At 37.9% G+C, this 21,418-nt stretch overlaps 1 protein-coding gene across 2 annotated transcripts in view; it reads left to right on the top strand.

Annotated features, from left to right (window-relative positions):
- The window catches only part of LOC139934857 (putative ATP-dependent RNA helicase TDRD12), a 40,995-nt gene that overhangs the window by 6,406 nt on the left and 13,171 nt on the right, over window positions 1-21,418 (top strand). For both annotated transcript variants that reach the window (XM_071929266.1, XM_071929267.1), the window contains exons 6-34: window positions 65-184; window positions 1,042-1,097; window positions 1,408-1,493; window positions 1,890-1,959; window positions 2,519-3,263; window positions 3,586-3,690; window positions 4,304-4,475; window positions 5,253-5,441; window positions 5,877-6,011; window positions 6,286-6,387; window positions 7,229-7,273; window positions 7,839-8,036; window positions 8,477-8,596; window positions 9,286-9,409; window positions 9,940-10,079; window positions 10,779-10,913; window positions 11,105-11,169; window positions 11,554-11,656; window positions 12,180-12,458; window positions 12,944-13,033; window positions 13,385-13,447; window positions 14,313-14,374; window positions 15,227-15,356; window positions 15,999-16,078; window positions 17,597-17,722; window positions 18,281-18,406; window positions 18,780-18,906; window positions 19,353-19,487; window positions 20,130-20,270. In XM_071929266.1, the coding sequence (XP_071785367.1) occupies window positions 65-184; window positions 1,042-1,097; window positions 1,408-1,493; window positions 1,890-1,959; window positions 2,519-3,263; window positions 3,586-3,690; window positions 4,304-4,475; window positions 5,253-5,441; window positions 5,877-6,011; window positions 6,286-6,387; window positions 7,229-7,273; window positions 7,839-8,036; window positions 8,477-8,596; window positions 9,286-9,409; window positions 9,940-10,079; window positions 10,779-10,913; window positions 11,105-11,169; window positions 11,554-11,656; window positions 12,180-12,458; window positions 12,944-13,033; window positions 13,385-13,447; window positions 14,313-14,374; window positions 15,227-15,356; window positions 15,999-16,078; window positions 17,597-17,722; window positions 18,281-18,406; window positions 18,780-18,906; window positions 19,353-19,487; window positions 20,130-20,270 (4,069 nt within the window). The remainder of the gene's footprint in view (window positions 1-64; window positions 185-1,041; window positions 1,098-1,407; window positions 1,494-1,889; window positions 1,960-2,518; window positions 3,264-3,585; window positions 3,691-4,303; window positions 4,476-5,252; window positions 5,442-5,876; window positions 6,012-6,285; window positions 6,388-7,228; window positions 7,274-7,838; window positions 8,037-8,476; window positions 8,597-9,285; window positions 9,410-9,939; window positions 10,080-10,778; window positions 10,914-11,104; window positions 11,170-11,553; window positions 11,657-12,179; window positions 12,459-12,943; window positions 13,034-13,384; window positions 13,448-14,312; window positions 14,375-15,226; window positions 15,357-15,998; window positions 16,079-17,596; window positions 17,723-18,280; window positions 18,407-18,779; window positions 18,907-19,352; window positions 19,488-20,129; window positions 20,271-21,418) is intronic.

Below are 21,418 nucleotides of genomic sequence, written 5' to 3'. Positions count from 1 at the left end.
TAGTTTTACTGTATTTCCTTCCCCGTAGAATTTAAACAAAAACTGATTTTGTTGATCTCCTTAGAATGCGTGACATTCCAGCCTCGTTTCTTGGTGTACCATTTCAAGCAAGGGAGTACGCCCTCTATGACCTCCTTCCACTCACTCTTAAAGTGTCATTTGAAGAAGATCAGGCAACTATGCAGTAAGTCGCTACTTTCTTTGTATGAATTGGACCCACCGTTTGGGGATTTTGATTCAATTTAATGGTTTACTACCAAGACTAGAATATATAGACCATGTGAACTTTGTTTACAATAAGTGTTACCTTGTACATTCTTTGGGTATTCTGGCAGGCACAGTACTACACAGGTCATATGGGAAAGTTTACATTTTGTGTCATAATTTCCTCATAAATCCAAGAATTATGAAAGTAAAAGCTGGACAAGTTTTGAGATGTGCCCCCTTTCATCATATCAAAAGTTGATAAGAATTAGAGAGTGCAATCTCCATAAAAAATAAGATTTTATGATTTCTTTCATTAGGCTGTTTACAAATCTTACCTGCAGGAAGTCCAGTCTCTGTGGCTCTTTTGTAAACATGTGATGTCACAGGTCACATCGTCTATAGAAAGACAAGTTCTCAAAAGAGCATAATCTACCCAGAAAGTAGATCCACACATGATATTACTTTTCCTTTTTGTTATTGTACGACAGGTGGAGCCAATGAGCGTGCTGTACGTAACACTGTTGCACAATAGTGAACATTCCATCAATTCATATAAATTTGGGTTCTAACGCGCTTGAAGATATCCCATTTTTCACAAAGAGATCCTTTATCAATTGTTTGTTTATTTTGTGGGTTTTGTTTGTTCTTTCCTTTTGTACTACATTGCGTTAATACATGAGGAAGACATAGAAAAGGAAAATATTTTTTAACGAAAGAATGAAGTGAGAAAGTTACTGAAAACCAAATATACATTGATACCTCACTAGGTCCTATGCAATGCCTCAAATCCCATATGCAAATTAATATTTCTTATTTGTTTTGATTTCTTTCCAGACCAACCACAAAATGGGACACGGCAGCAGTGGAGTACTTTGAAGAAATGTTAGCAGGTTAGAAAAAAAAAGATAACTTTTAGGAAGAAATATTGGTTCGGAGAAGAGCTAGGGCTGACAGGGTTTGCTTGTAACTTTTAATTTGAATAACAAGTGGGACACTTAGCTCATCAAGAGGGGACTTTAAGGACACTTGGTGGCAGCAGACTAACCAGATAAAATCCATTGTTCTCGGTAATGCGCGCACGCTCAAAACTACATAAGCAATGGGAATTTACCTGGTAAGTCTGCTGCCACCTAGTGTTTCAAAGTCTCCTATTAGTAGATCTGTCTGTTTTTTACTAATGTCCTGTTTTTTAATCTTTAGGTAAACCAGCCAAGATTGATATCCACCATACAAGACAGGATGGCATATCTCTAGTCACACTGTACGTCAGTGTGGATCTGAACCAGGTACACTTTGTTTCTTAATGTCTCATTTTTGTTTACATTGTTGTCACTGAATAGATTTGTTTTGTTTCTTGCACCAATTGTGAAGGTAGTTGCAAAATGAATACAATTATGGTTTCAGGGAAGTCACATTCTACCACACAAAGGGGGTGTACTCCTTCGGAGATTTCTCAGATTTTGTGTACCAGTCACATTTTGATTTGACTGGTTTTGATTTGACTGATTTTGATTTGACTGATTTTGATTTGACTGAATTTGATTTGGCTGATTTTGAGTTGACTGATTTTGATTTGACTGATTTTGATTTGACTGATTTTGATTTGACTACTTTTGATTTGACTACTTTTGATTTGACTGATTTGACTGATTGATTTGACCTGGAATGATTTTAATCTTCAGGTGAATGTGAATAAGGAACTGTTAAAGCTAGACTATGCAACGAAAGGAGATGTGTCGTCACTTCTGGATGGTGAGTAATAAATGATCGAACCACTGCACGAATTTGTTAAAGCTGTTAAACATGGAGAGGCTTTGCTGATAGCAGGAACGGGCTAAACAGCTAAAACACTGTGTAATATGCCATGTGTGTGACTGGTTCCCTGCATACATTTGCAGCTTAAAGGAACATTACAGAATTGGTTTTGCTAACAAAACAGTTGCTGACAGTGTAAGCACTTTATGTATTCCACCATATACATAAACTGACAAACCTGTAGATGTTTGAGATCGATCGGCCATCTGGGTCACGAGAAAATAGTGAAAAACGGATTACACATTTTGCATGACATCGATGGAAGAAAAAAATGAATAAAACGCTCACTGAGCGGTTAACTCCAAACACGAAGTTAGATTATTTATTTCTCATCAAATATGACAGTTCAGACAAAAATGTTTCAAGGGATGTTTTCAACTATCATCATCATCATTAGACCGTGTAAGTTTTGTGTAAATCTGTGATCTTCACGATTTTGTTTCTTACCAATTCTGTAACGTTCCTTTAAATTGTTGTGTGTTCTTTTTGCCATTAGGTTCAATATCAGTTACACCAAAGAAAACAAAATCACAGAGAGAGTCAAGACGATCTCTGTCTCCAAGCAGTGAATCTGACGTCCAATCCACTACAAGCAGAAGAAGTATTTCTAGTCCACCTACGCCTCCGATGGCTTCAGGCTCTGATGGACTAAGGCTGAAATCAAACAAACGGAGTGTGCCCAGTCCATTAACATCTCCACTGGCTTCAGATTCTGAGAGACAAGGGTTGGACTCAGAAACAACTTTGGGAGGAGTTTTAGGGCTGTCTTCACAACAACACTCGCAGCATGGTCAGCCCGTAACCAAATCCCCGAAGCAACTGTTATCTCAGATGATGGCACTTATGGAGAACACTAAGAAGACGGTTGACGTGCCTCCATCAGCCAGAAACCTGTCAACACAAACGCTTACTCAACCATCTTCCAAAAGTCTGCCATCAGCAAGAAACCAGTCTCCACAACCACTCACTAAGACATCGTCCCAAAGTCTTCTAGAAACACCTGTTGCTCAAACCTCACCTGACATTAAACAACAACAACAACCAAGAGGAGCATCAAGTCTGAGATTAAAAACACCGTCACCGATCAAAGTTGTACAGACTAACAAGTCAGGTGCTACGAGGCTCCCGTTTGCCGTTGGAGGTAAATTCTCTCTCATGCCGGAGGAGATGGATTCCTTAAAGCCTGGACAAACGATCTGCCTACCTGCCGTTTTATCGAGTGTCGGACAAAAACAGGAAAGGTAATTATTTTTCTGTGTCTGCATGATCAAGTGTCACTAATTATTAGTGTCTTGTTAGCCCTCCCTTCTCACTGACGTCACATTTCTATAGCAACTTGGGAGGTTTGTCTATCTGTCTTAGTGATCTTCCCATCAAGGGAACTCGGCAAACTCCCACAAGGGGTTTATAAACACCAAGCTGGCAACAGTCAATCTCTCTCGTACAAACATTTGTTTAACGTCTATGAATGCGAATTGCACAAATCAAGAAATTGTAAGGACAATACATGTACTTATTCTACTCATTGTGAAATCAGTTAAAAACCGATGTTTGATCCAACAGGAGAAGTGGCTTTTCATCCGATCCAGATTATTACAACTCGTCCTCCGATGAACCCACTCAGTATATGACCCCAGTGATACCACAATTCAAGGTCATAGGTCAAAGGTCAGAGTCTTTTTATTGATTGCAAATGTGAATGTAAGATGTGCTAGTAGCATTTTTAAAAATTGTGCAAAGACAATTTTGTAATGTACTTCCCTTGATTGTCAACCATTGGAAAATGTAACACTTCTGCCACTGTTAAAGCTACAATCCTGGCAAAAATGCTTGGGGCATGCAAGGGTCACATGACATTGACAAAAAAACATACCCTCCCCCTTTTTTTCACTCAATGTTTTTAATCGCAGTTGGAGTGTAGACCAGGCAATGAGAGCCAACATTGCAAAGGGGCGTGCGGCCCAGACAAGATAACGGGCCGGGATTGTCTAAAATATTTGATCATGAAAAAAAAGGAACTTATTTTATTTATTTCAAATGATAATCGATGTGATTTATTCACTAAAGTATCTGTAGTTTACTTTATAATATTCAATCTAAGACATGAGAATTTGCAAAGTGAAGGAAGGTCTATGTTGTATTGTTAATATTTGAATTAGTAGATGTTAATTGTTGTAATAATTTCCTTTCTTTGTCAAAATTTGCATTATTTCTTTCAAATAATAGATGAAATTCACTCCTTTCATTGTTGTTTTTCTCTTGGGTGTGTTTATTTCAACAGACTTCTGAATCAGATTTCTTCCGGAAGTAAATCTGTGTCCTCCTCTATGGAGAAGAAACAGGTGCATCATCAATTAGTGCAGCAGAATTCCGGCATACTGATCCACGGAGACAGGCCACCTGCACCGATGCTTACCATTGAAGATTCGTTCTTCCCTCAGGCTATACTTCAGGTAATGATGTGTAAAAACTACCTTCTGTCATAACAAATCACCATATTTGTAGAATCAGTGTCGAACCTCACTTGAATGGCACTGGACACTATTGGTAATTGTCAAAGACCAATATTTTCACTTGGTGTATCCTAACATATGCATAAAATAACAAAACTGTGAAATTTTGACTCAATTGGTTACGAAGTTGCAGGCCAAAAATGAAAGAAAAAAAACATCCTTGTTACACAAATTTGTGTGCTTTCAGATGCCTGAGAAAGGCTTCAGTCATAAAGTCTTTTTCGGATTTAAATATTTTAGCGAGAAATTACCTCTTTCTCAAAAACTACATTACTCCAGAGGGAGTTGTTTTTCACAATGGTTTATACTTTCAACAGTTTCCGTTGTTACCAAGTAGATTTTTGTGATAATATGTATTTTGAGTGGTGTATTTTTTAGTAATGACCAAAACATGTCCAGGGGTGGATTTCACAAAGGTAGTCCTAACTTAGGACTAGTCCTAGGCAATGCTAAGAGATAGGACCAGTCCTAAGTTAGGACCAGTAACTCATCCTAACTTAGCACTGGTCCTAACTCATCCTAACTTAGCACTGGTCCTATCTCTTAGCATTGCCTAGGACTAGTCCTAAGTTAGGACTACCTTTGTGAAATCCACCCCTGTGCCTTTGAACAATTCCGAAGTTAATTTTCCAAAGTGTGTCCATCCAGCTGTGAAGCCTGTGTGTGATTATTTTTTTTAAATAAAACTCTTCTATATTCGATTGTTTCCCTATTCAGAAACTCACCAAGCTTGGTTATCAGGGCCCTAGTGCCATCCAAGCCTACTCCTGGCCTTCTATTCTCAGAGGGAGGGATACGGTGGGTATATCCGCCCCCGGGACTGGGAAGAGCTTAGCGTTTCTATTGCCATTGATTGCACAGACAATGCAGCCGACGACATACTCTTCATTACCACCAGGCAATGGGGTGAGTTGAACTAATATTATTGAATCTTGCTTTTATTATGTGTGTGGTGTTGTGACTGAGCTGTTAGGGCGATGGACTCAGGTTAACTTGGGTTCAAATCCTGGCCTGGTCAGTTTTGACATTTCTGTCCTTGAGCAAGGCACTTTATCATAATTGCTTCACTCCACCGTGGAATACAAATGGATACTGGTGAGAGCTGCAGAGTAACCTGCGATGGACTGGCATCCTGTCCAGGAGAAGTAGAAATATTCTCAGTCATTTAATGTCACTGTAACTGAATTTAAAAACTGTCCAGATGAGCCATATTGGTTATCGAGTTTCAGAGGAATTACTTGTCAAATAAAGTTTTTGACGTTGGTCTTTGAAAAGTTTTGAAATTCATTTCTGGCTGTAATGACTCTAGCTCCTGTTTTATTCCACCCGATTTGTTTCCAGCCTCTGGTGATCGTTGTATGTCCAAGATGGCGTCAAGCAGCTGAGGTTTATGACCAGTGTAAGAGATTTCTTCCATCTCAACGAGGCAGTAAAGTGATCTTGATTCATGGTGGCGGGTCAGAAGAAGATCAAGAGGTATGTGATGGTAGGAGGGAGGGGTTTTTATTCTGAAGGTCTCTTGGTTATGTTGGAAAGGTTTATATAGAGTAATAAGGCTTGATGAATTCAGATAGATATGATGGTGCAGTCGGTATTGAAGGGTAGGTTAGAAGCATGAGTTTGTAAATAAGTCTAAATTTTATTGGAAGCAAGTGAAGATTGCATAAAATGAACCAAGAGGTGTGTATCATTTTGGGACACTTTATTCACTTGCCATATATTGATGTCATGTTTTCTTATCTTTGTTTAGGTCCAGTTGATGAATGGATGTAGTGTCCTTGTTGCTACTTTACCTTGCTTGCTTAGAATGATCAAAGGAGAGCATGCCAGCCTTCGCAGACTCAGCCACTTGGTAAGTACTACTAACTCCAGGGGAGGTTTTCACAAAGGTAGTCCTAACTTAGGACTAGTCCTAGGCAATGCTAAGAGATAGGACCAGTCCTAAGTTAGGACCAGTAACTCATCCTAACTTAGGACTGGTCATATCTCTTAGCATTGCCTAGGACTAGTCCTAAGTTAGGACTACCTTTGTGAAATCCACCCCAGGTCATTAAACCCCCAATTATTTTACAAAATATGGCCTGTTATGTCAGTCTAGTGGTTAGACTGCAGGACTTGCAATCACAAGATTGTGGGTTTGAATATAGCCAAGCTAAGCACTGATTCCACAATGACGAAGAATAAGTATTGTCGTCTAGTTACTGAATCACAATTTCTTGATTGGTACAATTAATAATAGACGTTAAATCAAAGTTTGTATGAGAGAGATTGGCTGTTGCCAGCTGGGCATTTATATCCCCTAGTGGGAGCTTTGCCGAGTTCCCTTGATTGGAGATCATTAAGACAGACAGAAATTGGTGCCATATGCCAAAGTTTCTTGTTCTTGTTCCTGTTCACATTCTTTTTTGTCTAACATAACAAGCCATGGCTTCTGGAAGAATCCTTTATACTAATGAATTTTCTGCATAGCCAACAATGCATTTATAGTTACTTCGTTAATTCAATTTTTTGACTGTGTATTGGGTTGAACTTTTTCTTGAAATCTTTGAATTAATGTGAGTTTGAACTGAAGTGTTTATATTTATTTTAAAACACAAATATTTGTTGTTCTTTGATGTGTTGAAGTTTCTTAAGAAATAAAAGAGTTCTTCTGCCCTTCTTATTGTCTTAACTTTCTTGAAATCTTCCTACAGGTCTTTGATGATGCAGACATTCTTTGTGAAGATTATACATCAGAGGTAAGTAGTTCTTACTTCAGTTTGACACTAAACATCAGTTTCTACGTCTTCATTTGATAATTTTGGTTGTACAGCCCAGCACTCCCAGAGAAGCGAACTTAATAACTTTCCTATCCAAAACCCTAAGGAGAAAAGAGCAGCCGTCGATTTCACCAAACTCTTCCTAACTTAGGATTAATCTTAGGACTTAGGACCAGGAAAGTTCCGTATCCCAAAGACGTAGGACGCATTGAATCCATCTGAAGTTAGGTCGAGTTAATCGTCCTCGAGATAGGATCAATCCTAGCCTTTCGGCTGCAGGCATGTGAGACTTTTTGGTTATGTTTTCCTCTTAATCTTCACTTTATGTGTACAAAAGTATAAGAATGTTATCTTTTTCTCTTGTTTTCTTGCCCGTTTTTTCTCTTTTCCTCTTTTTTCATAGATAGTTTACTCACCTGCCTGAAAGACAGATGTGTATAAGATACAGATACAGAATTGTTAAGGCAGTGTAAAAAGGAGTGCCAAATATTGCTGAATAATTTTCAACTTTTCATTTTCATTTTCAATATTTTTTTGTGAGCAGGTGAAGCAGTTGATGGGTGATTTTGGTTCAATGTTATCTATGAGCGATAGTATTCATCGTACTGCACCAAGACAGCTTGTTCTCTTTGCATCACAATGGACCATGGCTATGGGGTCATTCGTCAGGAGCTATATGTCAGATCCGATCGTTGCTTGTACATTCCCACTAGAGGCAGCAGTCTATTCTAGAGTGCGCCAGGTAAGAATAAATTATGTGGGGTGTTGTGGCCGAGCGGCCCAGGGTGGTGGACTCAAGTTCTATAATTTACAGAATGTGGGTTTGAATCCTGGCCAGGTCAGTTGTGACACTTGTGTCCTTAAGCAAGTCACTTTATAATAATTGCTTCACTCCACCGTGGAGTATAAATGGGTACCGGTGAGAGCTGGGGAGTGAGCTGTGATGGACTGGCATCCTGTCCAGCGGGAATAGAAATATTCTCAGTTGTTTAATGCCAAGGAAAAACAGATATAAACACCGACCTGATGAGTCATATTAGCTCGGAACAGACTTTACTTTTTCATAAAACAATATGTACGTAATTTGGTTTTGCCGTAAAAAATTTAGAAAACAGAATAATAAACTTCAATTCCTAATCTTGATTAAGACTAATGTTATCTTATTTGAAACTATATTTGTAGGTTGTATTAAGAGTTGAGCCAGACGGTCGCGCTGCTCTTATCAGATCACTTCTTGAATCCAGATCCGGACGAATCGTCATCTTCACTAATAAAAAGGAAGATGCACAGAAACTTCAAAAGGTAGGTTTTTTATAAAACATTGCAGTGAATTCTTCTTTAATGCCTAGTTCCTTTAAAACTCAAATTCAAATACAAATTTGTAGTTTTTCCTGAAACATCTCAAGGGGTGAGCTTCAGAAGTTTGTCTTATGGATTTATAGTCTTAAAAGAGTTATTTGTTGATTGTGCATTGAGGCAAACGATGCAATGATAAAACTTTCATTTAATTTAATTTTATTTGCAAGCAAACAAAAACATTGAAAAATTGCAAATCAAACGATCTACAAGAACAAACGATACAATATTGTTAAGAATACAAAAATGTAAAAATGCCTACGAAAGTATTGAGGAACCTGGATTGGTGGGCAGATAAATGCAGGAGTCAACCTCCAGTGGGGGTGGTACACTAAAACAATTAGAAGCAAAACAAAGAACCCTGGCAAGGAAAACCAATAGTGACAGAAAGTCACGTTTAAAGTGGCTGACCATTTGGTTGTAAAATCTCAAAAAAAGACAAAACAAACCTTCCACAGGAGGGATACGCTTTACTCACCAACAACCCAATCCAGGCAACTCAAGAAAAACCCAGGCAAAAGTCCAGTAAAACATACTTGAATACAAAATTTGGAAGTTAAATCTGGACCTGCCAGCTGATTTTCTTTAAAATGCTTTTTGGTTCCTCTGATTTGGACTGATTGATTGCTATACAGCTTCTCTTGGGCGGTTACTGCTACTACACATTACTAGCGTTCAAGGATATGCCAAGACATCATTTAGAGGCCGTCATGAAAGAATGGCATACGGAACATAAGCAAGACTCTCTGCCTATATTGGGTAAGTAGCAATCGTTGTTGTTTTTATTGAGTGATTATTTGATTGTCTTCATTATATCTTGTGCGAATGCTTCAGAAAATACAGAATTGGGCTTCTATGGCCACTTAAAGCCCATGGACCAAATTTCATAGAGCTGCTTAAGCAAAATAAGTAGCTTTAGAACATCAACAACTGTGCCCCTATTCCACTGGGCGGTAAATAGAGTAGTGTGTATAGAGCTAATGACATTCTGGTTGCACGTTTCAAGAAAACCCTAGGGTTTTACCATTTACCCCTACTCCGGAGCAGGGGTGGCTATTCCTCGGTGTATGCCCATTTGCTGGGGCAGACCGGGCAGACCGGGGCAGACCGGGGCAGAGCGGGAGTAAAGCGATGATAGTGTAAAAAGGCCTGCCGTTATTCCCTGGGGGCAACCCCTGGGAATAGAGTAGTGTGAAAAAGGCAAATTTCTTTCTAATCTTTGAGACTTGTGTAGTATTATCCTGACTCCATCTTCTCTTCGTCTCCCGTTCATCCTTTCCTTATTGCAGTTTGTACCGATGATGCATGCCAAGACTTGGGTATCACTGATGCTAGTACCGTCGTCCATTTTGACTTCCCGCCGTCCAAACAGAAGTTTGGTCAACGTCTCAGTACAATGATGGACCACTTCTCATCACAGCTTGAAAAGGTAAGAGGATCTGGGGTTGTGGTTCAGTCAAACTGGTCACCGTGATCCAGTGGTAAGACTGCAGGACTTGCAATTACAAGGTTGTGGGTTCAAATCCTACCAAGCTAACCGCTGATTTCACAATGACTAGAAAAAGTATAGTTGTCTAGTTACTGATACGCAATTTTTTTTATTTGTCCAATGCATAATCCTAGACGTTAAACCAATGTTTGTATGAGAGAGATTGGCCCATGCCAACTTGGTGTTTATATCCCCTTGTGGAAGTTTGCAGAGTTCCCTTGACGGCAAGATCATCTAAACAAGCAAACAAACGAATAAATAAACTGGGATGCACTGAAAGAATGCTATCACCATGCAGTCCAGTCAAAGATCTGGGCCCTATTTCATACAGCTGCTGAAGCACAAAAAGTAGCCAAGCAAAGGAAAAAAGAAAAAAAAAGCTTTATGCTTACCAGACTAAGGTAAACAGGCAATCTACCATGTCACATGTTTAATTTATGATGAGCATCCTTCTCATTTCAGCTAAGCAACACAAATTAAGCACCATTTTCTGGCTAAGAAGCTCTATGAAAATCGGGTAGTGAAAGCGCTTAATATTTTCTCTGTGGTTATCATTTGATTTTGTTGTAGCACTTTGCAGAGCCGATGGAAAAGGCGCTTTACTAAATGCTGTTATTATTATTGTAAATTTGTATACAGAGTAAGGTGTCAGACTGCAAGTCCATTCTTCTCATATCAAAGGAGCACACCGTGCATACCCCTGGACTTGCAAATCTACTGGGCAGGTGCAGTTTTACTATTCCTACCCTGCTGAAAGTGGAAGAGGCCATAATGGTAAGGGTGTTGTGCATTCTTAGCATATACCACTTTGTAGAAAGGGGTGTTTGAACTATGCAAATAACTGTATGAGGGGAAATGTAACTGTAATGCCTGAGGCTTGTAGATGATATACTTTTAGGAATGAAAAGCAACCTTGACTTCCTTGTTTTCATTTAAGTATTGCTTTGTTTTCTTATCGTGTTTAGGAGAAGGAAATGGGGAAGAAATCCAAGTCTCTTTGTCACCAACTCAAGGCATTTGGGAGGTGCAGGTATGTATCTTAGCACACAATGACAACAACATGGGTATATTTTATCACTTGGATCAAATTCAGAAGAAAATGAAGATAAAACCATATGGAACACCCCAGCCGTCGATTTCACCAAACTCTTCCTAACTTAAGATTAATCTTAGGACTTAGGACGAGTCCCAACCCTGCACTGTAGCATGCAGACCTTAAGATTGATCCTAAGTTAGGACGAGTTACTCGTTCTAACTCGAGATTAATTCTAGCGTTTCGTAAAATCGGCTGCAGGTCCAAAACCAAAGACGAGTGAATGTATGCAGGCTTTGACACTTGGAAGCTTTCCTGCTCGCAAACTTTCATGCTTTGCGCTCATCCCTTTGATAAGACCTTGATTTTTTGATCTTGTAGGAATGAGAAATCGTGTACAGGGCGCCATCAGGTGTTCTCAGACGTAGATACGCCGGGTAGCCAAGCTAACCATCTTCATCTACCACCATCAGGCATTGTGAAGGTGAGTTGACAAGTTGATTTTCAACTGAAATTTTAAATTGTTGATTTTATCTATTATTACATCCAAAATGAGGCAGTTCAATGTGCTTTTACTAAAGTTAAAAAGCATTTGACCAGGAGGTGGGTTAGTGTTTAACCCCGGTTCATACCTCCTGGGAGTGCAAATACAATTTTTTACGCCACAAATTCCCAAAGAACAATGCACAAGAGTTGAGCTGTGGTTTTGTGCAAAAGGCTGGCAGAATTAGGCCCTTATTCACAAATACAGACCGCTATTGGAGACATTCTTTCCAATTGCCAGTCATCTGTTCAATTCTAGGTCCAAATGCTAAATTTCATAGCAAGGTGAGTTATATTTATTGACTTAAAGCTTTATCACTTGTTTAGCTTTTCGTTTGTTTTATGTGATGCACTTTTTAGACTTATTCTTGTTTTTATTTCAAGTTCTTGTATTATAGTGATGTCTTGGTTTTAAAACACAGAAATGAAATGCTCAATAACAAATCTTGACCCAACTTTTACAGATTTTAGTCACACATGTTGTAGATGCTTCAAACTTCTACGCTCGCATACTGGAATACAGAAACACCGAAGCCAGTGATGCTGTTGCCATGCCAACTACACATCTTGACCTTGCCTTTGACCTTTCTTCGTGGTTCAGTGACCCAAACCACAAGGAATCAAGTAGTTCTCCTATGGCTGGTGACCTCTGTGTGATTGAAGATGGTCAGCACGTCTACCATAGGGTCAGGGTGCAAAGGTCAAAGAGGACACGAAGCTCAATGTTTGAAGAGGAAAAAGAGGTGGGTCAATGTTTCTTAATTTTTTTATTTTAATTAAATTGACTTTAGCTCATGAGAAGCGTGTTTTCATGAGTAGTCATAATTTTTATTTTTTCAATTTTCAAATGAATAGTCATAATAAGTTTTATGGTTCATTTATTAACATTTGCATCCCAAATCCTTCCATATCCTCTTTGCCAAAATGAGAGATTCAGAAGCAGGTTTTGCCTGTACGTTTTTCAGTGACTGGCCAGCGGGACCAGGGACCAATTTCATTGCTCTGCTTACCGGCGAATTCTGCGCTTACGATCAATCACGATTCCTCGCTTATGTGCAAGCGCCGAATTTCTGCGCTAGCCTTGTAAGTGTAGAATGCCAAGTAGCGTGGAGTATGCACGCGCAGAAGCCAAAATTCGCTGCTAACTCCGGTTTCTATTTCTATGGTCAAGGCCTATAATAAAAAAAATTTCTTCTTATCATATCCCTCGTTTATTTGCTGTGTTCAGGTACAATACGTCGACCAGGGAAGAACAGAGCGGGTACCAGTCAGTAAGCTTCTAAGACTACCTGATCATTTATCCATCATACCTCATCAGGTAAGAGACTTCACTTTCTTGTGGAATGTGTTTAAACCTTAAGAGACAATAGCGGCCGTAAGAGGGCTGGACCAAAACGCCCTTAGCGGCCATAAACTGCTGCAAGGTTTGATGAAATTTTCAAATGTAGTGTCCTAATTTTTTAAACACAAAACTAAGTTTGTTGTTTCATTTATTTCTGTTAACATTTTTATTGACAAAATATGATTGAAGAAATGAACAATATTAGCAATGTCTGGGCGTTTTGAAATGATTGTACAGAAAAATTATTGGTCTCTAGAGGGTTAATATGATAGCAATTTCTTGATAAATGGAATAAGATGGGTTTTTTTCTTGATGATTTATCTTCAGGTTGTTGAGATAGTTGTGTGTCGGATTGAGCCGCTGGATGGAGACACTGATTGGACGACTCAGGTAGGAAATAAATGACATTCATTTGTCATAAAACATAATTTGATTTTCAGGTTTGGTATGTCTTGAAAAGACACTGTGCTGAATTTGTATTGAGTTAAAATCCATATTTTGGACAAAGCCACTTCAGATTTTTTCGGGAACATCTCAAAAAAACATCTACCTCCTTTTGAAATGAAACTTTCACAGGTTAGTTTGATTGTCCATGTAAATACCTACATTTAACAGGCATGTAAAACTTCCTCTTTTCAGCTGATTTCCTCTTTTTGGGTTTTGATTTTCCTCTTTTTTCCTTAACTCTCTGTGTACAAAAGTATATGAATATTGTCTTTTCCTGTTTTTTTCTTGCTCGGTTTTCTCTTTTCCTCTTTTTTTCATGGATAGTTACTCACATGCCTGATTTAAACCAAACTTTGCCTTTAAGAACTCTCATTATTGAAAAGTGACTAAGGCCGAGTAAAAAAAGAAACATGTTTAGCGTCCCCCGCCCACTTCCTTTTTAGAGGCTGCCTCTTTTTTTTCTTCTTTTTTTATGCACATTTAAAAAAAAAAAAATTATATATGATTTTTTTTTTTTTTATGAAAAAAGTTTTAATTTTAAACGATCTCAGCTAAAACATTCTGAATGTCTTGTCTGAATGTCTTGACCAAAATGTTTCATTTATGCATTGTGTGTTTGAGCAGTAGAAAAAAACGATGGATATTTGACATTTTGAAAAGAATCGCGGCCATCTTGAAATAAAAAATAAAAAGCCCCTCCTCCTTCCTTTTTTTGAGAAACTCGGACGCTAAACATGTTTCTTTTTTTACTCGACCCAATAGCCAAAAACAAATTCCAAACTTGCCTCACTGTTTACTTGTTTTCCAGGCTTGTTTCTTTGTCCACAACAAGATCCACGATAAACAACTAGAAGGGAAGATTATTCTCAAGTAAGTATGATCTGTTACGTCTGTAGGATAGAAGTAGTTATGCTCTTTAGCAAGACACTTGATCAAGATTGCTTCGTCCTTCAGTGGAGACAACAAGTCCCACGTGTTGTAAAATGCACGTAAAACCCAGTTACAGTAATATTACTAAGAGAAGGGGTGTGCACCATTGTTTCTGGCAGTGGCAGCTGAATGCGCTGCGCAGCACTTAACACTTATAAAGTGCTAACTAAACAGGTCAAGTCATTTCAAAACTTCAAAACCCCGGGAAAAAATAACGAGCACTTAAGAGATGCCCACAATTAGAGTGTCATGGCCGAGTGGTTAAGAGCATCGAATTCAAGTTCTGGTGCGTTTTCACCGGAGTGTGGGTTCGAATCCCGGTCGTGACACTTGTGTCCTTGAGCAAGATATTTTACTATAATTGCTTCTCTTCACCCGGGGGAATAAATGGGTACCTGCGAGGGTAGAGGTTGATATTGTGAATGAAAAAGCCTTTGGAGCGATATATACTGTTGCCCAGGTTGTATACTCCCAAGGGAGCTGAGAAACATTAAAAAAAGGGATGTTATTGGCCCTATGACCAGGGCACTACTGTAAAGCGCTTAGAGAATTAAGTGTTAGTTATTCGGCGCTATATAAATCGAAAGTTATTATTATTATATATACAAACTAGCTATTATTTTTCAATCACACTCATTTCAAACACATACTATTTTAATATTTAAATAACATTTCTATTTATCATTAACTACTATTTATTTAAGTACATGTACCATTTTCAATTATAGTAGAATAACTTGGACTAATTGTTGAGCTTACACCTTGAAGTGTTGTTTTTGTTTCCTCTGATAGTCTGGACAACACCCTATGGGTAGACCCTCTAGTACAGCGTGTTCATCTACCAAGCCTCCAGACTTCTGTCAATATTCATAATATTAGACAAGAGTTACTTGAAGAAGGCTATGCTGAGGATAATCCAGAGGTTTGTTGGTCCATCTGTGTCTGCTTTCTGTCTGTCTGTCTGTTTGTCTATCTATTGCAATATTAGACAAGAGTTACTTGAAGAAGGCTATGCCGAGGATAATCCAGAGGTTTGTTGGTCTTTCTGTGTCTGCTTTCTGTCTGTCTGTCTGTTTGTCTATCGATTGCAATATTAGACAAGAGTTACTTGAAGAAGGCTATGCTGAGGATAATCCAGAGGTTTGTTAGTCCATCTGTGTTTGCTTTCTGTCTGTCTGTCTGTCTGTCTGTCTGTCTATCTATTGCAATATTAGACAAGAGTTGCTTGAAGAAGGCTATGCTGAGGATAATCCAAAGGTTTGTTAGTCCATCTGTGTCTGCTTTCTGTCTGTCTGTCTGTCTGTCTGTCTGTCTGTTTGTCTGTCTATTGCAATATTAGACAAGAGTTACTTGGTAGAGCACCGGTACGTTAATACAGAGGTTGTTGGTTCGAGTCGCACTCTAGTCTATTTTCTTTGTTCAATCCAAAATCAGTTCAAATTGCCCCAGTCATTAATATTTGATATCTGATATAAATAGTCACATCCCTTGCTACACGACAGTTTGTCATGCAACTCCATACGTCCAGCATAGTGAATGATTTTTTGATGGTGTTTTATTTTAGCACATTACCAACTTGAGGAAGAGATGTGAAGGACGCTTGACCCTCCCTGACCTGGTGACCCCGTCAGGTCAAGAGCATAGGTAAGACCGCTTACTCTAAAATAAACAGGACAATTCTTTTCAGAAATGGGAAGTCTCCCGAATTCTGAAAAATCTCCAAAATGTCAAAAAATATCTACTCTGAGGTAGTAGAATATATATAGCAAGACAGGTTCTCAAAAGAACATTATCTTCACAGCAAGTAAAGATTTAAACACATCATGCAATGCCTCAAATCCCATAGAGACATTACTGGTTGAGTGCCAGAAATAGAGACAAGTTGAGATTCTACAGTTCCTTAAGTACAATTTGTCCTTGTGCCTTGGAGCTGTTATTGTTCCTTGATGCTCCAATATCATTGTATGTTCATTCAGGCTGTTGCTTATCTCTAATTTGAAGATGGGTACTTGAGAAGAATGTAGAAATACTTCCGAAGGGTCATTGTATTTCAAACATCGTTGAGTACCGAGTCAATTATCTAGCTGTAGAAAGCATAAACGCTTGTAAGCGTTTTCCATGTTATAGGAGAGCGTCGAGTTGTAAATTAGATGAAGGAAGCTTGGTTTTTTATATTTTATGATTTTAAATGGAGAAATTTTATTTCCTATGAAATAATCTCCATCTTGGTATTTATAATATCCAGTAAAGTGGTGCCTGCCGTGCTTGTGCTGCCTTGCCATGGTCATTCCAGAGTAAATCTTCAAACCTAATGGTTTCAAATTCCCACTGAAATATTTCCTTAATTGGTAACCTTCATTTAAATGTGGTTGGTTGAGATTGTGACCTTATTAGACTCAGTTATGATTGTTTGCAATAAGTGTTTTATTAAGATAATGACTTATGTTCTTTAAGATAATGACTTATGTTCTGATAAGTCGTATGTTCTTGGAACTAAATGTTTTGTATGTGTTCACACAATGCTTTAAAACACACATGCAAATCCATTATTTTTCTTGAGTTCACTTTTTAGTTAAATTTGTATGTTATTGAAACTAAGAAAGTAAGCTGTGAGTTTGATGGTTGATGTTTTTTTATATTTTTTATTTAGGATGGAAGTTTGTAAGTGCTAGTGTGACTTTTTCTAGTCCGTTTAACAATAAAAATATTAGTTCTTACATAACAAATTTTCCGATAACCTTATTGATGCGCTATACATAGCACATAGTGCCCTGCCCCTTTTTATACAAAATTAAAATGTATCAGCGACAGTTAACAAAACCCAGCAGCTTTTCTATCAGCCGTTTTCATATGTTATTTCCTTTTTTATTTGGTTATGATATCTATCTAGAAGTCAACCTATACTATTACCCGATCCAATCTATCTCAAGATATCAGATGAGTTCTATATCAGAGCCTGTAGGTTTTCTTTCAGAAGTGTTCATCTGTTATTTTCCTTTTATTTGGTTATGTTATCTATCTAGAAGTCAACCTATACTACTACCAGATCCAATCTATCTCAAGATATCAGATGAGTTCTATATATATATCAGAGCCTGTAGGTTTTCTTTCAGCAGTTTTCATCTGTTATTTTCCTTTTATTTTGTCGTGTAATCTATCTAGAAGTCAACCTATACTACTACCAGATCCAATCTATCTCAAGATATCAGATGAGTTCTACACAGTGTATGTGTCGTCTGTACATACTCCAGGTTGTCTGTACATACAGCTAGCAAGCTATGTTAAAAGGTAGGATTACATTCATAATAAACATGGAGCGGAGATTGCCGTCTTGTTCAAACAAGTTGTAAATAATGTAAATTTGATTGCTCCTTTTTGAAAACAAAAGATTCATGATGTGGTTTTTTTCTTCCCTTAATGTTTCTTGAAAAGAATATAAAATAACACAAAATGTGTCATTGTTGTTGAATTTATGTTGCGACGTCGGCCAATTTACTAAAGACCTTTACTGATGGTATCTTACTTGTTTTTACAAAATATATTTGTTTTCTTTTGTTACAGTTGTTTCGCTTCATTTATTTTCAGTTGTAGCTAATGTTGTTGTTGACCACTTCGTTCATTTGTAGTGTTGTATTGTTTACTTGACTAGCTGTTTCAGGTCCAAGCTGTTTCCTGTTTTTTTCAAAGAATTATTTATGTTATTTTATTTTATTTTGATTTTTACTGTTTCATTTTGTGGGTCACATTAGCATCCAGTCATTGATGTACAGTGCTTCTTAATCATCTTTTCATTTATTAATATCCGACTCACAATATTCCATCTTATTTTTTAAATAAATATTACAGACTTGAGAACTTGATGGAGGAAATCAATGCTAAATGTCAGTCTGATAAGACAGCGCCCTCACAGTCCAAAGACTGGCAACCTAAAGTAGGTGAAGTGTGTCTTGCCAAGTTCCACGAAGATGAAAGGTAAGTAAAGGAGCTCAATCGGTCATCAAAGTTGCGAAATAATCATGAAAGAAGAAAACACCCTTGTCACACGAAGTTGTGTGCGTTTAGATGGTTGATTTCGAGACCTCAAACTTTCAATCCGAGGTCTCAAAATCAAATTTGTGGAAAATTACTACTTTCGCGAAAACTACATCACTTCAGAGGGAGCCGTTTCTCACAATGTTTTATACTATCAACCTCTCCCCATTACTCGTTACCAAGTAAACTTTTATGCTAATAATTATTTTGAGTAATTACCAAAAGTGTCCACTGCCTTTTAAGCCTTGAAGAAAGACTTCGCTAAGGTCAAAAATGTCTGGCCATTAATTCATTTGTTACTGTTTAATTCTAGATGGAATAGAGTCAGTATTAGAGAGATCTCAGGTGAAGGAAAGTATGAAGTCTTCTATCTGGATTTTGGCGATCAGGAAGAAGTTTCAAAGGAGTGGATACGGCCTGCATGGAATACAATTCTCCAGGTATTGTACTGATTGTGTATTTATAATAATAATAATTTGGGGGGCTAATCATCCTGACTCGCAGCTTAGAGCTGAATTGCGAAGGACACGGCTACAACGTGTTCGAGAAGCAGGCATGCAAGGGCGCATTCAGCTGCCAGCCACATCATCCCATTATGACCACGGAGCACAGCCAAGAAAAGAATTGTTTGATTAATAAACTAAACTTTTCTTTGCTGTGACTAATACAAACTTGAAGGCTTTGTGGTAAAGAGCTTTCTATGTAAACATGCGTAGTCATGGTAAGATTGCGTGTACTTTCTAGCTGGCTGCCAAAACGCAATGGTTTTGCGCGGCACTATGCGCGAATCATGTTATGGTTTTCGAGTGACGTTAGAGGTCACATCGTCTATATATTGTACACTGTTCTCTGATTTTCAGACTATCAATCTCTTATTTATTACCAGTTACCGTTCCAAGCTATCAAGTGTAGTCTTACCAACATCCGTCCTCATCAAGGTGCTGATTGGTCAGATGGTGCTGGAGATGCATTATGGGATATGTGTCTGGACGGAGACAGCAAGAAACTACTCATGGTTAAGGTAAGTCAGTGACTTGGTTTATTTTTCTTATACTATTGTATGAGATTACATTCTATACTTTTAAGGAGTTTCTTTATTAATGTATCTTTTATAAATGAAACTTTTACAAGTTAGTTGGTTGTCTAGTTGGTAAGACACTGCTCTAAAATTGCAAAGGTCGTTCATGGTTCGAATCCCACCCGAGGAATCAGTGATTTTGGTTCTACTTGAACTACTGTAACAAGAAACATTATTATATTGTGCACTTTTGAGGAGTTTCCTCATCAATGTCTTTTATTTGGATACAAACTTAACAATTTGATTTCGAGACCTCAGAATTAGAATTTGAGGTCTCGAAATTAAACATCTGAAAGCACACAACTTCGTGTGACAAGGGTGTTTTTCTTTCGTTATTATCTCGCAACTTCGACGACCAATTGAGCTCAAATTTTCACAGGGTTCTTATTTTATGCGTATGTTGAGATACACCAAGTGAGAAGACTGGTCTTTTACAATTACCAATAGTGTCTAGTGTCTTTAAGATACACCAAGTAAGAAGACAGGCCTTTTACAATTACCAAAGGTGTCCAGTGCCTTTAAATGTGTGACAGGAAAGAATGAGGAGGTAAAACATCTTTAAGATTTTGTTGTTTTTCCCTGAAGGTGGTATCCGAGAAGAAACAAGACGCGGAGTGCATCCAATATGAGATTGAACTCTTCAATACGAGCAGTGAACGAGACGTTGTGATTGGTCAGCAGCTTGTTTATGGTGGACACGCTTCTGGCAATGAGTCATTCCTAGAGGTCAGTATAGGTCATCTTCTCATTGGACTATTGATCTCATTTATTAAAGATACTGGACACCTTCGGTAATTGTCAAAGACCAGTCTTCTATCTCAACATATGCTTAAACAAAACAAAACTTGAAGTTGAACTCAATTGGTTGTCGAGGTTGCGAGATAATAATGGAACAAAAACATACTTGTCACACGAAGTTGTGGGCTTTCAGATGCTTGGTTTCGGGACCTCAAAATCTAATTCTGAGGTCTATTAATCAAACTCGTGGAAAATTACTTCTTTCTCAAAAACTATGTTATTGGGCTGTTTCTCGGAATGTTTTATACTATCAACCTCTCCCCATTAGTCGTTGCCAAGTAAGGTTTTATGCTAATAATTATTTTGAGTAATTACCAATGGTGTCCACTGCCTTTAAAGGAACACGTTGCCTTGGATCAGACGAGTTGGTCTATAAAAAGCGTCTTGTAACCGTTTTCTATAAAATGCATATGGTTGGAAAGATGTTGTAAAAGTAGAATACAATGATCCACACAAATTTGCCTCAAAATTGCGTGGTTTTCCTTTTACTGTGCGAACTAACACGGTCGGCCATTTATGGGAGTCAAAAATTTGACTCCCATAAATGGCCAACCGTGTTAGTTGACGAGGTAAAAGGAAAAACCGTGCAATTTAGAGGCATGTTTGTGTGGATCATTGTATTCTACTTTTACAACATCTTTCTACCCATGTGCATTTTATAACAAACGCTTTTCAAAAACCAACTCAACCGATCCAAGGCAACGTGTTCCTTTAAAGTCAAAGTGTACTTTTGGTTTTTGGAAACGTTCGATTATTTTAATCCTATATATATGTAGATGTATACAAGAAAAAATAACATGTGAAAATATCATATCAAAAGGTGGCTGAAATATTTAGACATCACGGAAATCGGAAGCAAATATGTTCGCGTTAGAAGAATAATACTTCAAACTAAAATGATTCTCAAAATGTTGTGTCTACTGTAGGCTTCTAACCAAAGATTTTTATTAACGTGAATTTAGAGTGACTACCAAATGTATACCTTCACTTAAACCAGAAATACCCCCCCCCCAAAAAAATTATTTTTTTTTTTAAAGAGTTTACTTTAAATTCACAAGAACACGAAGATAAAACCA

This window comes from Asterias amurensis, chromosome 3 (assembly GCF_032118995.1).
Source record: "Asterias amurensis chromosome 3, ASM3211899v1".
Taxonomy (NCBI): Eukaryota; Metazoa; Echinodermata; class Asteroidea; order Forcipulatida; family Asteriidae; genus Asterias; species Asterias amurensis.
This window is presented reverse-complemented; position numbering and strand designations above follow the sequence as displayed.